Source organism: Strigops habroptila, unplaced genomic scaffold, assembly GCF_004027225.2.
Source record: "Strigops habroptila isolate Jane unplaced genomic scaffold, bStrHab1.2.pri NW_022045577.1_ctg1, whole genome shotgun sequence".
Taxonomy (NCBI): Eukaryota; Metazoa; Chordata; class Aves; order Psittaciformes; family Psittacidae; genus Strigops; species Strigops habroptila.
The window spans coordinates 328357-344759 of record NW_022651059.1 but is presented as its reverse complement, the minus strand read 5'-3'; the positions used below and the strand labels follow the sequence as shown (position 1 = coordinate 344759).

General features: G+C 62.0%; 2 protein-coding genes across 4 annotated transcripts; one reads left to right on the top strand and one right to left on the bottom strand.

Moving 5' to 3' along the window:
* Positions 1–67: 67 nt before the first annotated feature.
* Positions 68–7495, top strand: WDR45 (WD repeat domain 45). 3 transcript variants are annotated; one of them, XM_030474317.1, is made up of 12 exons: positions 68–201; positions 283–373; positions 1049–1123; positions 1680–1784; positions 1873–1969; positions 2804–2898; positions 4035–4114; positions 4813–4878; positions 4966–5021; positions 5988–6089; positions 6360–6502; positions 7105–7495. In XM_030474317.1, the coding sequence occupies exons 2-12, from the start codon at positions 325–327 to the stop codon at positions 7212–7214; spliced, it is 978 nt and encodes a 325-aa protein (XP_030330177.1). In that variant the 5' UTR covers positions 68–201; positions 283–324; the 3' UTR covers positions 7215–7495. The 3 variants fall into 3 exon arrangements, with proteins under 3 accessions (XP_030330177.1, XP_030330176.1, XP_030330178.1); XM_030474316.1 differs by having other exon boundaries at positions 4813–5021; XM_030474318.1 differs by having other exon boundaries at positions 118–201; positions 1652–1784; positions 4813–5021.
* Positions 7493–16368, bottom strand: LOC115602841 (histone deacetylase 6-like). The gene is made up of 10 exons (XM_030474268.2): positions 16114–16368; positions 14358–14491; positions 14199–14267; positions 12706–12895; positions 11150–11299; positions 10572–10749; positions 9561–9846; positions 9325–9474; positions 8187–8315; positions 7493–7860 (listed from the first exon to the last, which is right to left on the bottom strand). Exons 1-8 carry the CDS (start codon positions 16366–16368, stop codon positions 9456–9458), a joined length of 1281 nt encoding a protein of 426 aa, XP_030330128.2. The 3' UTR covers positions 7493–7860; positions 8187–8315; positions 9325–9455.
* Between the last annotated feature and the right edge of the window lie 35 nt (positions 16369–16403).

Below are 16403 nucleotides of genomic sequence, written 5' to 3'. Positions count from 1 at the left end.
ACCACTGCCCCTTTCCAACATGGCGCGTTGCTTCGCAACTCCCCAACCAATCAGCTTCCCGCTGTTGCCAGGAGCGCTCGCTCCGCCCTCCATGCTGTTGCTAGGGAAGGAGGGGGGGGAGCGTCCCTTACGTGACCGGAAGCGGCCGCTCTAGTCCGCCGCTGCTGAGGAGCCTCGATGGTTTAGCGGTGTTTACGCCGGGTACGGGGGGGCCGGGGGGGGTTTGGGGGTCCCGGGGGGTGTTTGGGGTCCCTCTTTAACCCCCTCTTTCCCCCCCCACAGCGGCTCCGTTACCGGCTCTTCCCTCCCCCCGCCGCCGCCGCCATGGCGCAGGCCAGGGGGGTGAACAGCATCCGCTTCAACCAGGACCAGAGTGAGTGGGGGGGCCTCAAACCCCCCTTGGAGACCCCAAACACCCCTTTGGGGACCCCAAATACCCCCTTGGGAGTCCCAAGTACCCCCCCTGGACCCCAAATACCGCTTTGGGGTCCCCAAATACCCCCTTAGAGACCCCCAATACCCGTTTGGGGTCCCAAATACCCACTTAGAGACCCCAAATACCCCTTAGAGACCCCAAATACCCCCCCGGACCCCAAATACCCCCTTGGGGACCCCAAATACCCCCCCGGACCCCAAATACCCCCTTTGGGGACTCCAAATACCTCCTTAGAGACCCCAAATACCCCCTTGAGGACCCTATATACCCCCTTAGAGACCCCAAATACCCCTTTGGGGTCCCCAAATACCCCCTTAGAGACACCAAATACCTCATTGGGGGCCCCAAATACCCCCCCTGGACCCCAAATACCCCTTTGGGGTCCCAAATACCCCCTTTGGGGACTCCAAAACCCCCCTCAGGGACCCCAGATACCCCCTTAGAGACCCCAAATACCCCCTTAGAGACACTAAATGCGCCTTTGGGGACCCCAAATACCCCCCTGGACCCCAAATACCCCCTTAGGGACCCTAAATACCCCCTTAGAGACCCCCAATACCCCTTTGGGGACCCCAAATACCCCCCTGCCCCCCAACCCCCCCCCTCTTTCAGGCTGTTTCTGTGTGGCGATGGACTCGGGAGTGCGGATCTTCAACGTGGAGCCCCTCATGGAGAAGGGGCATTTGGGTGAGGGGGGGTTTAAGGTGTCCCCCCCCCCTTTATTGGGGGCTTGGGGGGGGGTGTTGGGTGTGGGTGAGGGATTTGGGGTCCTCTGGGTCTATAGAAGGGGTTGGGGAGGGGGAGGGGAGGGTTTTGGGGTCACCCCATTGGCCTGGGGGGGGCCCGGGGGGGGATTTGGGGTTCCCAAGTGGGTATTTGTGGTCCTGGGAGGGTATTTGGGGGCTCTAAGGGGATATTTGAGGTCCCCAAAGGGTGTATTTGGGGTCTCTAAGGGTGTATTTGGGGTTTCTGAGGGGGTATTTGGGGTCCCGGGGGGGGTATTTGGTGTCCTGGGGGGGGTTGGGGTCTCTAAGGGGGTATTTGGGGTTCCCGGGGGGGGTTTGGGGTCTCTAAGGGGGTATTTGGGGTCCCCAAGGGGATATTTAGGGTATATAGAAGGAGTTTGGGGGGGTCCAAAGGGCATTCAAACCCTATATGGAGCAATGGCGGCTGTTGTGAGGGGGGGTCCCTCAGATATGGGGGGTCCCCCCTTAGGTGTGGGGGTCCCCCCGCCCCACGGCAGACGCGGAGCAGGTCGGCAGCGTGGGGCTGGTGGAGATGCTGAACCGCTCCAACCTGGTGGCCATTGTGGGGGGGGGCAGCAACCCCAAGTTCCCCGATGTCTCAGGTGAGCCCCAAAACAAGGGGGGGACCCCCAAAATAGGGAGGTTATAAAGGGGAACCCCCCCCCTAAAGCCTTTCCCCCCCCCTCCCAGTGTTGATATGGGACGATGCAAGAGAAGGGAAGGACAAGCTGGTGCTGGAGTTCACCTTCCCCAAACCTGTGCTGAGCGTGAGGATGCGGCCGGATAAGTGAGAGCACCCCCAAACCCCCCCTCATTGCACCGCAAATCCACCCACTGTACCCCAAAACCACCCCATTGCACTCCAAACTCTCCTATTTCACCCCAAATCTCCCCATTGCACCCCAAAACTGCCCTATTGGTCCCTAAACCCACCTCACTGCACCCCAAACCCCTGTTATTGCACCCCAAAGCCCCCATTGCACCCCAAAACCACCTCATTGATCCCTAAACCCACCCCATTGCACCCCAAACCAGCCCCATTGCACCCCAAACCCCTGTTATTGCACCCCAACCCCCCCATTGCACCCCAAAACCCTTCCACTGCACACCATAACCTCCCCATTGCACCCCAAACCCACCCCATTGCACCCCAAAACCACGTCATTGATCCCTAAACCCATCCCATTGCATCCCAAACCCCCCCATTGCACCCCAAACCCTCCCCATTGCACCCCAAAATCCACCCATTGCACCCCAAATCCCCTCATTGTACCCCAAAACCACCCCATTAATCCCTCAACCCACCCCATTGCATCCCAAACCCTCCCATTTCACCCCAAACCCACACATTGAACCCCAAAACCACCCCATTGTACCCCAAAACCACCCCATTGATCCCTAAACCTTCCCCATTGCACCCCAAACCCTCCCCATTGCACCCCAAAATCCACCCATTGCACCCCAAACCCTTCTTATTGCATCCCAGACCCCCCCATTGCACCCCAAAACCACCCCATTGATCCCTAAACCCCCCCCATTGCACCCCAAACCCTCCCATTGCACCCCAAACCCCCCTCCGGAGAGGGGGGGACACCCCAAACCCCCCCCCGTGCCCCCCCAGGCTGGTCGTGGTGCTCCAGACCCGCATCTACGTGTTCTCCTTCCCCCACAACCCCACCAAGCTCTTTGAGTTCGACACCCGCGACAACCCCAAAGGTGAGGGGGGGGTTTGGGGTGCAATGGGGTGGGTTTGGGGTGCAATGGGGTGGGTATAGAGATCAATGGGGCAGTTTTGGGGTGCAATAGGGAGGGTTTGGGGTGCAATGAGGGGATTTCGGGTGCAATGCAGGGTTTTGGGGTGCAGTGGGGTGGATTTGGGGTGCAGTGGGGTGGATTTGGGGTGCAATGGGGAAGGTTTAGGGATCAATGGGGCAGTTTTGAGGTGCAATGGGGAGGGTTTGGGGTGCAATGGGGGCGTGTGGGGTGCAATGGGGGGTGTTTGGGGTGCAATGGGGCTGGTTTGGGGTGCAATGAGTCGCTTTGAGGTGCAGTGGGGTGGGTTTAGGGGTTAATGGGGCAGTTTTGGGGTGCAATGGGGAGGGTTTGGGGTGCAATGAGGCTGTTCTGGGGTGGATTTGGGGTGCAATGGGTTGGTTTGGGGTGTAATGGGGAGGGTTTGCGGTGCAATGGGGCTGATTTGGGGTGCAATGGGGTGGGTTTGGGGTGCAATGGGGGGGTTGGGATGCAATGAGGGGGTTTTGGGGTGCAATGGGGCTGGTTTGGGGTGCAATGGGGGGGTTTTGGGGTGCAATGGTGCTGTTTTGGGGTGCAAGAGGGGGTGTTTGGAGTGCAATGGGTCAGTTTGGGGTGCAATGGGGCTGGTTTGGGGTGCAATGGGGGGTTTTGGGGTGCAATAGGGGGTGTTTGGGGTGCAATGGGGGGGTTTGGGGTGCAATGGGGCTGTTTTGGGGTGCAGTGGGGGTGTTTGGGGTGCAATGGGGCTGTTTTGGGGTGCAATAGGGGGTGTTTGGGGTGCAATGGTGCTGTTTTGGGGTGCAATAGGGGGTGTTTGGGGTGCAATGGGGCTGGTTTGGGGTGCAATGGGGGGGTTTGGGGTGCAATGAGGGGGTGTTTGGGGTGCAATGGGGCTGGTTTGGGGTGCAATGGGGGGGTTTGGGGTGCAATGGGGCTGGTTTGGGGTGCAATGAGGCTGGTTTGGGGTGCAATGGGGGGGTTTGGGGTGCAATGAGGGGGTGTTTGGGGTGCAATGGGGCTGGTTTGGGGTGCAATGGGGAGGGTTTGGGGTGCAATGGGGGGGTTTGGAGTGTCCATTTCACACCCCCCCCCTCCAGGGATCTGCGATCTCTGCCCCAGTTTGGAGAAGGCGTTACTGGTGTTCCCTGGGCACAAGTGTGGGAGCCTCCAACTGGTGGTGAGCAAGGGGGGGGACTGGGGGGCACTGGGAGCCACTGGTGGCCCCTCACCCCCCTGTGTCCCCCCCTGCAGGACCTGGGGGTGGTGCGGCCCGACACGGGGCAGGGGGGGATACCAAAGACACAATGGGGGGCGCTGGGGGATACCAAAGACACAATGGGGGGTGCTTTGGGATACCAAAGACACAATGGGGGGCGCTGGGAGATAGCAAAGACACAATGGGGGGCGCTGGGAGATACCAAAGACACAATGGGGGGCGCTGGGTGGTACCAAAGACGCAATGGGGGGCGCTGGGGGATACCAAAGACACAATGGGGGGTGCTGGGAGATACCAAAGACACAATGGGGGGCGCTGGGTGGTACCAAAGACGCAATGGGGGGCGCTGGGGGATACCAAAGACACAATGGGGGGTGCTGGGAGATACCAAAGACACAATGGGGGGTGCCGGGGGATACCAAAGACACAATGGGGGGTGCCGGGGGATACCAAAAACACAATGGGGGGCGCTGGGGGATACCAAAAACACAATGGGGGGCACTGGGAGTTACCAAAGACACAATGGGGAGCGCTGGGAGATACCAAAGACACAATGGGGGGCGCTGGGAGATACCAAAGACACAATGGGGGGTGCTGGGGGATACCCAAGACACAATGGGGGGCACTGGTGGCCCCTGACCCCTGTGTCCCCCCTGCAGGACCTGGGGGTGGCACGTCCCGGCACGTCGCGGGCGCCGGCGCTGGTGGGAGCTCACCAGAGCGAGGTGGGGTGCGTGGCCCTGAGCCCCTCCGGCACCGTCGTGGCCTCGGCCTCGCGCCGCGGGACCCTCATCCGGCTCTTCTGCACCCAGAGCCGGGCCCGGCTGCTGGAGCTGCGCCGCGGCACCGACCCCGCCACCGTGCACTGGTAATGGGGCAATGGGGGCACCGACCCCGCCACCGTGCACTGGTAATGGGGCAATGGGGGCAATGGGGGCACCGACCCCGCCACTGTGCACTGGTAATGGGGCAATGGGGGCACCGACCCCGCCACCGTGCACTGGTAATGGGGCAATGGGGGCAATGGGGGCACTGACCCTGCCACCGTGCACTGGTAATGGGGCAATGGGGGCGATGTGGGCACCGACCCTGCCACCGTGCACTGGTAATGGGGCAATGGGGGCAATGGGGGTGAGGGGGGCAATGGGGGCAGTGGGACCAATGGGAATGAGGGGGAAGTGAGAATAGGGACACTGACCCCATCACCGTGCATTACCATTGGTAATGGGGCAATGGGGGCAAGTGGGAATGGGGGCACTGACCCTACCACTGGGCACTGGTAATGGGGCAATGGGGGCGATGGGGGCAATGGGAGGAATGGGAATGGGGGCACTGACCCTGCCACCATGCACTGGTAATGGGGCAATTTGGGTAATGGGGGCAATGGGAATGGGGGCACTGACCCCATCACTTTGCATTACCACTGATAATGGGGGCAGCGGGAAGAATGGGCACAATGGGGGCAATGGGAGCAATGGGAATGGCGGCACTGACCGTGCTATTGGTCACTGGTAATGGGCGTAATGGGAACAATGGGGGCAATGGGAATGGGGGGGGATTGGGAATGGGGGCACTGACCCCGCCACTGGGTACTGGTAATGGGAGCAAGGGGAGTAATGGGAGCAATGGGAATGGGGGGCATCAATGGGCCAATAGGCACTGCCAATGGGCAGTGGTAATGGGGGTAATGGGAGCAATGGGAATGAGGAGGACTGGGAATGGGGGCACCGACCCTGCCACTGGTACTGGTAACGGGGCAATGGGAGGAATGGGAGCAATGGGAATGGGGGCACTGGCAATGGAGTGACCCTGGCACCGGTGTCCCTGTCCCCAGCTTGTCCTTCAGCCCCGACTCCTCCTTCCTCTGCGCTGTCAGTGACAAGGGCACGGGGCACGTTTTCGCCCTGAGGGACACGCGGCTCAACCGGCGCTCGGCGTGAGTGGGGGGGACCCCAAAACCGGGGGGGGGGCAGAACCCACACACCCCTATAGTGGCTAACGGCTATGCCAAAAGTGGGGTGGGAACACCAAAACCGAGTGGGACGACCCCAAAATGGGGGGCCCAATCCAGAAGTGATGGGGGAGAGCCCAAAAAATGGGGGGAACCCCCAAATGTGAGCACAAAATGGGGCTGGGGGGGTGGTGTGGGAGTGCGTGTGTCCCCCCCCTTCACACCCCTCCTTTGCGTGTGTGTTTACCCCCCCAGGCTGGCGCGTGTGGGGAAGGTGGGGCCGGTGCTGGGCCCCTACGTGGAGTCTCAGTGGTCTCTGGCCACGTTCTCGCTCCCGGCCGAGGCCGCGGCTGTTTGTGCCTTCGGGCGCTCGGGCCGGAGCCCCAGCTCCGTGGTGGGTGAGTGAAGCCCCGCCCACCGGCAGGAGCCCCGCCCACTTCTGCTCATGGCCACGCCCACATCCAACATGGCCACGCCCACCTGGCGCTCACAAACTCATTCAGGCCCCGCCCACCCAGCATTAGCCCAGCCCACCTCTGCTCATGGCCACGCCCACCTGCAATAGCCCCCGCCCACTTCTGCTTATGGTCCCGCCCACATCTCCATAAGCCACGCCCACCTGGCTTGTACCAGCCCACGCAGGCCCCACCCACCGGCAATAGCCCCGCCCACTTCACATGGCCACGCCCACCGGCCGCATCCCAACCCACCCAGGCCCCGCCCACTTCTGGCCCCCTCCAATGGCTCTGCCCCCCTCGCCCTCTGGCTGCGCCCCCTTCACCTGGAATGGGGGGGAGATCAGGACCTGAATATGGGGGGGGACGACACACGACCCCCCCCATAATGAGGGAGGGGGACTGAAATGGGGGGGACACCCCTAAAATTGGGGGGGGAAGGGGGGTGGGGGAGCTGAAATGGGGGGGTGAGCCAAATGGGGGGAGACAGCCCTAAAATGGGGGGGAGCACAGGAAAACACGCACACACCCCCCCCCCCCCGCAGCTGTTTGTGCCGATGGGACCTTCCACAAACACGTTTTCAGCCCCGATGGGAACTGCAACCGCGAAGCCTTCGACGTGTTCCTGGATATCTGCGATGATGATGACTTCTGACCCCCCAAAACCCCCCCAAATCACCCCGAAACACCCAACACCACCCCCAAAAAAACCCCAAAACACCCCCAATCACCTCGAAACACCCAAAAACACCCCCAAAACCCCCAAACCACCCCCAAACACCCAAAACCACCTTCAAATCACCCCAAACACCCCCAAAACAGCCTCTGCAGACACCAAAACACGCCCCACGACCCCATCCCTACACTGGGGACCCCCAAAACGCCCACGGGGACCCCAAATTCCCCCCCCCCAATACAATGACACCCCCCACGTTCTCTCCCGTGACCTTTATTTCTCCGTCGTTACAAACAAGTGGATTAAAAACTTCAAAAGGGGGGGTTGGGGCTTAAAAAGTGGGGTTCTCCCCCCCGGACCCCCCCATAAGGCTGTTTTTTGGGGGGTGGGTCCCCCCCCTCGCTACTCCTCCCTTCCCCCCCATGTCTCTGGGCCCGGCCCAGCCTGTGGCCCAAAGGGGGGGTGGGGGTGCTGGTGATGGGGGAGGGGGGGTTGGCACGTGTGTAGCCCTTTAAGAGAGTGGGGGAGGGGCACGGAGATGATGGGGGTGGAGGGGGGGTCAGCAGGAGGGGGGGTCAAAGCCAAACTTGAGGCGGTGGAGGAGGGTCTTGGCCGGGATCAGGATCTGGGGGGAGAGAGTAAAGAAGGGAGGTGAGACCCCCCCCCAAAAGACCCCCTCACCTCCCAATGGTTCACCCCAATAATCCACACCCCCCCCACTGATTTGGCCCAATCTCCTTTTAACCCCCCCCCCCCGCCGTATTCCCCAATGGTTCAGCCCTGTCTCCCCCCCCCCACCTTGTGATTCACACACTTGTTGTTCCCCCCCCCCCATCCCCTCCAATTCCCATTGGATCACCCCAATGTCCCCCCCTTCATTCCCCATTGGTTCACCCCAATGCCCCCCCCATTTCCCACTGGTTCACCCCAATGGCCCCCCCCGTCACTCACGGGGTGATGGACGTACCCCCCGCAGGGGTAGCACCAGGCTGACAGGTCCCGCAGGCTCAGGACCAGGGGGTGCCCCTCGGCCCCCCCATGCTCCAGCATGTGCCCCCCCACATAGCGCCCACATAGCACCTGAGGGGGGGGAACCACAAACACATCGGGGGGGGGAGGTTGGGATGTTTCTGGATGGTCTTGCAATGCTTTTGAAGTGGTTTGGGGTGTTTGTGGGTTCATTTGGGGTAGGTTTGGGTGTTTTGGGGTGTTTCTGGGTGTTCTACGATGGGTTTTGGGTATTTTTGGGTGGTTTTAGGGCGTTTCTGGTTGTTCTAAGATGGTTTTAGGTGGTTTCTGGGTGTTTTATGATGGTTTTGGGGTGTTTCAGGGTGGTTTTGAATGGGTTTTGGGGCGTTTCTGGATGGTTTTGGGTGGTTTCAGGGTGCTTCTGGGTGTTCTAGGATTTTTTTGGTGTGTCTGGGTGGTTTTAGGGTGTTTCTGAGTGTCTTGGGGTGGTTTAAGAGTGTTTCTGGTTGTTTTAGGATGGTTTTAGGGTGTTTCTGAGTGTTTTATGATGGTTTTGGGGTGTTTCTGGGTGGTTTTGGGATGTTTCTGGGGTGTTTCTGTCTGTTTTTGAGTGGTTTTAGGGTGTTTCTGGTTGTTTTATCATGTTTATGGGGTGTTTCTGAGCTTTTTTGGGGTGGTGTTAGGGTGTTTCTGGTTGTTTTAGGATGGTTTTAGGGTGTTTCTGAGTGTTTTATGATGGTTTTGGGTGGTTTTAGGGTGTTTCTCAATGTTTTATCACGTTTATAGGGTGTTTCTGTTTTTTTGGGGGGGGTGGTAGGGTGTTTCTGGTTGTTTTAGGATGGTTTTAGGGTGTTTCTGAGTGTTTTATGATGGTTTTGGGGTGGATTTGGGTGGTTTTAGGGTGTTTCTCAATGTTTTATCACGTTTATAGGGTGTTTCTGGTTTTTTTGGGGTGGTGTTAGGGTGTTTCTGGTTGTTTTAGGATGGTTTTAGGGTGTTTTATGATGTTTTGGGGGTGTTTTTGGGTGGGCTTTGGGGTGTTTCTGGGTGGTATCAGGGTGGTTTGGGGGTATTTCAGGGTGTTTCAGGGCGGTTTGGGGCTGTTTGAGGCTGTTCTCACCTGGTGGCAGCTCAGGCAGAGCCAGTTCTCGCGGCGGCTGCCGCACGCCCGGCAGGGGGCGTCCCCGCCCTCCAGCCCCACCCCGGAAGGAGGCGCCACCGCGCCTAGGTGTGGACAGTCCAGCAGCGGGGTCACGGCGAACAGCGCCCCCTGGTGGGCAGGAGGGACAGAGCGTGGGGCACAACCCCATCCCCTCCCCCCAACCTCCATTCCCCCCCCGCCCCTCCCCCACCCACCTCCTCGGGCTCCTCCTCCTCCGGGCAGGGGGGGGAGGGGGGCCCCGCGCTCGCCCCTCCCAAGGGGGCGGGGCCTGGAGGAGGCTCCGCCCCCCCCGGGGGGTCCCCGAGGTGCAGCTCCTCCAGGCGCAAGATGGCGTCCAGGGGCGGGGCTGTGACGTCATCACCGCCGCACGTGATGTCATTGCCACCGCGGGTGATGTCATTGTCGCCGCGGGTGATGTCATCGTCGCTGCGTGTGACGTCATCGCTGCCCTCTGCTGCCGCGGGGGGGGGCTCCGGGGGGGCTGTAAATTGGGGGGGGGGGAGGGGATTGGTGAGGGGGGCCATGGGGATGGTGTAGGGGACACAAGGGGGGGGTCTCAGGGGTCCCTCTTGGGGTGTGGGGGGTGGTGTTTCGGGGCTCCCTATGGGTCAGGAGGTGTCCGGGGGACTCAGGGCTCCCTGTGGGGCGGGGGGGGTCACAGGGGGTCCAATGGGGGATGTTGGTGGTCCCAGAGGGTCCCCACAGAGTGTGGGGGGGGGGGGTCCTGGGCATCGTGGGGGTGTCCCAGGGGGTTCCAAGGGGTAGTTGGAGGTCCCAGGCGTCCTGGGGGGTGGTTTGGGGTCACTATGGAGGGATCCCTATGGGGGGGTCTCTATGTGGGGTCCCTATTGGGGATGCCTATGGAGGTGTCCCTAAGGGGGAGGTCTCTATGGGGGGGGTCTGTATGGGGGGGATCTGTATGGGGGGTCCCTATGGGTGGGTCTCTATGGGGGGGTTATCCCTATGGGGGGTCCTTATAAGGGGGGGCCCTATGGGGTTTCCCTATGGGAGATCCCTATAGAGAGGTCTCTACGGGGTGCCCCTATGGAGGGTCTCTATGAGAGAGGGGTCTCTGTGGGGGGGGAGGTCCCTATGGGGGTCACTATGGGGGGTGTCCATAGGGGTTCCCTATGGGGGTCGCTGTGGGGGTCGCTACGGGGGGTGTCCATAGGGGTTCCCCATGGGGGGGTCGCTGTGGGGCTCTCACCGCCGTGGGGCAGGCGGAGGCAGCTCCACTCCCGCTGCAGGCGGCGGCTCCGCTCCAGGTCCCGCAGCGCCGCGGGTTGGGGGGTGCCGGGGGGGGGGCAGCACCGGGGGGGTCCCCAGGAGCACCCCCAGGCACTGCCCCATCCCCTCCGCTGTCGCCCCCAGGTTGTACCCGCCCTGCCCCCCCCCAGCCCCGGTCAGAGCTTGGGGGGGAGGGAGGGGGGGCACAACCCGGCCCCCCCCCAACCCCCCCAGGGGGACCCCAATGTCCTGTAACACCCCCCCCCACCATGGGGGGACCCCATTTCCCCCCCAACCTACCCCCAAAGGGACCCCCAGCACTATGTGCCCCACCCCCCCAGCCCCCGACCCCCATATAGGGACCCCCAACCCCCTCCCAGGGACCCCAAACACCCCCCCCGCGACCCCAAGTCACCCCAAACAGGGTCCCCAAGCCCCAAATAAGGTCCTCAATGGAGACCCCAATTCCCCCCCCCCCGGGACCCCTAAATAGGGACCTCAATGTCCCCCCCCAGCACCCAAAGGGGACCCCCCCCCCCATAGCGCCCCCCATTACCTCAAGGACGAGCACGAGGCGCCCCCCCGCCAACCCCCCCAGCAGGTGGGTCATGAGGCCGAAGGTGGGGGGGGACACGAGGCACCCCCCAAGTGGGTCCCCCCGCCCCGCGTCGAACCCGGCCGACACCAGCACCAGCTGTGGGGAGAACTGGGGGGGGGGGGGGGCACGGCACTGAACCCCCCCATTGCACCCCAAACCAACCCCATTGTACCCCAAAACCCCCCATTGCATCCCAAACCCACCCCATTGCCACCTAAACCCCCTCATTGCACCCCAAAACGCCCTCATTGCACCCCAAAACCCTCCCTTTGTACCCCAAAACCCCCTATTGCACCCCAAAACCCCCCCATAGCACAACTCCACCCATAGCACCCCAAACCCCCTCCATTGCACCCCAAAACCACCCCATAGCACCCCTCAATACCCCCACTGCACCTGAAACCAAGTCCATTGCACCCCAAAACCCCCCATTGCACCCCAAACCCCCCCCACAGCACCCCAAAACCCCCTATTGCACCCCAAACCCCCTCCATTGCACCCCAAACCCTCCCCATTGCACCCCAAACCAACCCCATTGCACCCCAAAACCCCCATTGCAGCCCAAACCCCCTCCCATTGCACCCCAAACCCACCCCATTGCACTGCAAATCCTCCCCATAGTACCCCAAACCCCCCCATTGTACCCTAAACCCCCGCCATTGCACCCCAAAACCACCCCATTGCACCCCAAACCCACCCTATAGCACCCCAAACCCCCTCCACTGCACCCCAAACCCTCCCCATTGCACCGCAAACCCTCCCCATAGCACCCCAAACTCCCCCATTGCACCCCAAACCAACCCCATTGCACCCCAAAACCTCCCCATAGCACCCCAAACCCCACTGCACCCCAAAACCCCCCCATAGCACCCCAAACCCCCTCCATTGCACCCCAAACCCCCTATAGCACCCCAAACCCCCTCCATTGCACCCCAAACCCCCCCCATAGCACCCCAACACCCTCCCATTGCACCCCAACCCCCCCATTGCACCCCAATACCCCCCATAGCACCCCAAACCCCCTCCATTGCACCCCAAACCCTCCCCATAGCACCCCAAAACCCCCCATTGCACCCCAAAACCCCCCCATTACACCCCAAACCCACCCCATTGCACCGCAAAGCCCCTCCATTGCACCCCAAAAACCCCCATGGGACTCCAAAACTCCCCTATAGCACCCCAAACCCCCCCCATAGCACCCCAAACCCTCCCCATAGCACCCCAAAACCCCCCCATAGCACCCCAAGCCCTCCCCATAGCACCCCAAAACCACCCCATTGCACCCCAAACCCCCTCCCTTGCACCCCAAAACCCCCATTGCACCCCAAAACCCCTCCATTGCACCCCAAACCCCCCCATTGCACCCCAAACCAACCCCATTGCACCCCAAACCCCCCCATAGCACCCCAAACTCCCCCCACAGCACCCCAAACCCCATTACACCCCAAATACCACCCCACTGCACCCCAAACCCGCCCCACTGCACCCCAACACCCCCCTTGGCCCCCCCGTACCTGGCAAGCCACGGGCAGCACGAGCCGGGTCATGGCCAGCAGGTACTCGGGGTCCCCGGCGCGGGGCCCCCCCCAGCCCACGTTGATGGTGAAGCCGGTGCCGCGGCCCCTCCCCCGGCGGCGCGGGGACCCCCCCGACCCCCCCGGGAAGAAGGAGCCGTCGTGGCGGTGCAGGGAGATGTAGAGCACGCTGTGGGGGGGACACGCTATGGGGCAGCCCCATGGCGGATATGGGGCTCCCCCAGCACCCCCCCCACATTGCACATGGAACATCCCCATAGAGCACATGGGGCACTCCCATAGGGGACACAGGGCACCCCTATAGGGGACATGGGACACCCCCAGCACCCCCCTATCGCACACATGGAACATCCCCATAGAGCACATGGGGCACCCCCATAGGGGACATGGGGCACCCCCAGCATCCCCCTATAGCACGCAATGGGCACCCCCATAGGGCACATGGGGCACCCCCATAGGGGACATGGGGCACCCCCATAGGGGACATAGGAGAACCCATAGGGGACATGAGACAGCCCCATAAGGCACATGGGACACCCCCAGCATCCCCCTATAGCACACAATGGGCACCCCCATAGGGCACATAAGACACCCTATACTGCACATGGGACACCCCCATAGGGCACATGGGGCACCCCCATAGGGGACATAGGAGAACCCATAGGGGACATGAGACAGCCCCATAGGGTACATGGGACACCCCCAGCATCCCCCTATAGCACACAATGGGCACCCCCATAGGGCACATAAGACACCCTACACTGCACATGGGACACTCCCATAGGGCACATAGGGCACCCCCATAGGCGACATGAGACACCCCTATAGGACACATGAGATAGCCCCATAGGGCACATGGGATGCCCCCAGCACCCCCTTATAGCACACAATGGGAACCCCCATGGGGCACATAGGACACTCTATACTGCACATGGGGCACCCCCATAGGGCACATGAGGCACCCCCTAAGGGACATGAGACAGCCCCATAGGGCACATGGGACACCCCCAGCATCCCCCTATAGCATGCAATGGGCACCCCCATAGGGCACATAACACATCCTACATTGTACACGGGGCACCCCTATAAGGCACATGGGAGAACCCATAGGGCACATGGGAAACCGCCAGCACCCCCCTATAGCACACAATGGGCACCCCCACAGGGCACATGGGGCACCCCCATAGCGCACATGGGAGAACCCATAGAGAACATGGGGCACCCCCATAGTGCACATGGGAGAACCCATAGAGAACATGGGGGGCTCCCATAGGAGACATGGGACAACCCTGAGCACCCCCCCATAACTCACATAGAACATCCCCTTAGAGCACACGGGACCCCCCATAGCACCCATGGAACACCCACAGCACCCACACCACCTCCCTATAGCACCCATGGGACCCCCTTGAGACCCCCCCCACACCCATAACCCCCCTCCCAGCACCCAAACCTCCCCCCCCACCCCATACCTTGGGTCCTCCTCAAAGATCTTCTGGGTGCCGTTGCCGTGGTGAACATCCCAGTCCAGGATCAGCACCCTGGGGGGGGGGGGGGGATGCAGTGAGGGGGGGTCCCCCACCCCAACAGCTCCCCCCCCCCCCCATAGCGGAGCCCCCCCCCCCCCTTACCGGAGCGCCCCCCCCGCCAGGCTCTGGCCGTGCTGCGCCGCCACCGCCACGTTGTTGAAGAGGCAGAAGCCGCCGGCGGCGCCGGGACCCGCGTGGTGCCCGGGGGGGCGCACGATGGCCACGGCGTTGCGGACCTGCCCCATAGACATATAGCGCCCCATAGCGCCCCATAGGGAGCCATAGAGGCCATGGGGACCCATAGAGAGGCCATAGGGACCCATAGGGAGGCATAGAGACCATGGGGAACCATAGAGACCACAAGGACCATGGGTACCCATAGGGATCCAGAGGGAGCCAGAGAGACATTGGGGACCCATAGACGCCATGGGGACCCATAGACCCCATAGAGGCCATAGGGACCCATAGGGCTCCAGAGGGACCCAGAGAGACGTTGGGGACCCATAGAGGCCATGAGGACCCATAGGGACCATACAGAGCCACAGAGCTTCTAAGAGATCATGAGGACCCCCATAATCCCCCCATAGAGCCTCCCATATCCCCCCATAGAGCCCCACAGGACCCCCATAACCCCCCCATACACGCCCATAGAGCCCCCATAACCCCCATATGCCCCCATACTCCCCATAGGACCCCCATAACCTCCCCATAAAGCCTCCCATACCCCCCCATAAAGCCCCATAGGACCCCCATGGAGCCCCATAGAACCCCCATAACCTCCCCATACATGCCCATAGAGCCCCCATAACCCCCATATGCCCCCATACTCCCCATAGGACCCCCATAACCCCCCCATAAAGCCTCCCATACCCCCCCATAGAGCCCCATAGGACCCCCATAACCCCCCCATACACGCCCATAGAGCCCCCATAACCCCCATATGCCCCCATACCCTCCATAGGACCCCCATAACCCCCCCATAACCTCGCACACCCCCCATAGACCCTCATAGAGCCCCCTAGGACCCCCATACCCCCCCATAGGACCCCATAACCCCCATACCCCTCCATAGACCCCCATAGGACCCCCATACGACCCCCATAGGACTTCCATAATCCCCCCATACCCCCCCATAGAGGCCCATAGGACACCCATAACACCCCCATAACCCCCCATACCCCCCCATAGAGCCCCACAGGACCCCCATAGAGTCCCCTAGGACCCCCATAACCCCCATACCCCTCCATAGACCCCCATAGGACTTCCATAATCCCCCCATAACCCCCATAGAGTCCCATAGGACCCCCACAGACCCCCACAGAGCCCCCATAATCCCCATACCCCCCCATAGGACCCCTATAGGACTTCCATAACCCCTCCATAGACCCCCATAACCCCCCCATACCCCCCCATAACCCTCCATAGACCCCCATAGGACCCCCATAACCCCCCCATAGGACTTCCATAATCCTCCCATAACCCCCATAGAGCCCCATAGGACCCTCACAGACCCCCATACAGCCCCCATAACCCCCCATACCCCCCCATAGGACCACTATAGGACTTCCATAACTCCCCCATACCTTCCCATACTCCCCCATAGAGGCCCATAGGACTCCCATAACCCCTCCATAACCCCCCATACCCCCCCACACGACCCCCATAGAGCCCCCTAGGACCCCCATACCCCCCCATAGGACCCCCATAACCCCCATACCCCTCCATAGACTCCCATAGGAGCCCCATAACCCCCCCATACCCCCCCATAGGACCCCCATAGAGCCCAATAAGACCCCCATAACCCCCCCTATAGGACCCCCATGTCCCCCCACACCCCCCATAGGCCCCGCGGCCGTACCTGCGCGCGGAGCACGGCGCTGACGGCGGCGCAGGCGGTGCCGGCCGCGAGCCGCGCGCACTCGTACGAGCGGGGGCTCAGGAACACGGAGTCGAAGCGCGCGGCCACGGCGCGCAGGTCCCGCGCGGGCAGCGCCGCGGTGCGCGCCAGCAGCGACACGTGCGCCCCCCTGCGGCCGCGCACCGCCACCACAGCGTCACCCCACTGCGCCCCACTGCACCCCACTGCGCCCCATTGCATCCCACTGCGCCCCATTGCACCCCAGTGTGACCACATTGTGTGCCCCCGAC

Coding starts and splice junctions, on each gene's coding strand:
- WDR45 (XM_030474316.1), top strand. CDS start 325: ATGGCGCAGGCCAGGGGGGTGAACAGCATCCGCTTCAACCAGGACCAG. Junction 374..1,048: donor CCGCTTCAACCAGGACCAGA/GTGAGTGGGGGG, acceptor CCCCTCTTTCAG/GCTGTTTCTGTGTGGCGATG. Junction 1,124..1,679: donor CATGGAGAAGGGGCATTTGG/GTGAGGGGGGGT, acceptor GCCCCACGGCAG/ACGCGGAGCAGGTCGGCAGC.
- LOC115602841 (XM_030474268.2), bottom strand. CDS start 16,368: ATGGGGCGCAGTGGGATGCAATGGGGCGCAGTGGGGTGCAGTGGGGCG. Junction 14,268..14,357: donor CTGGCGGGGGGGGCGCTCCG/GTAAGGGGGGGG, acceptor CCCCCCCCCCAG/GGTGCTGATCCTGGACTGGG. Junction 10,750..11,149: donor GCCTCGTGCTCGTCCTTGAG/GTAATGGGGGGC, acceptor GGGGGGGGGCAG/GGCGGGTACAACCTGGGGGC.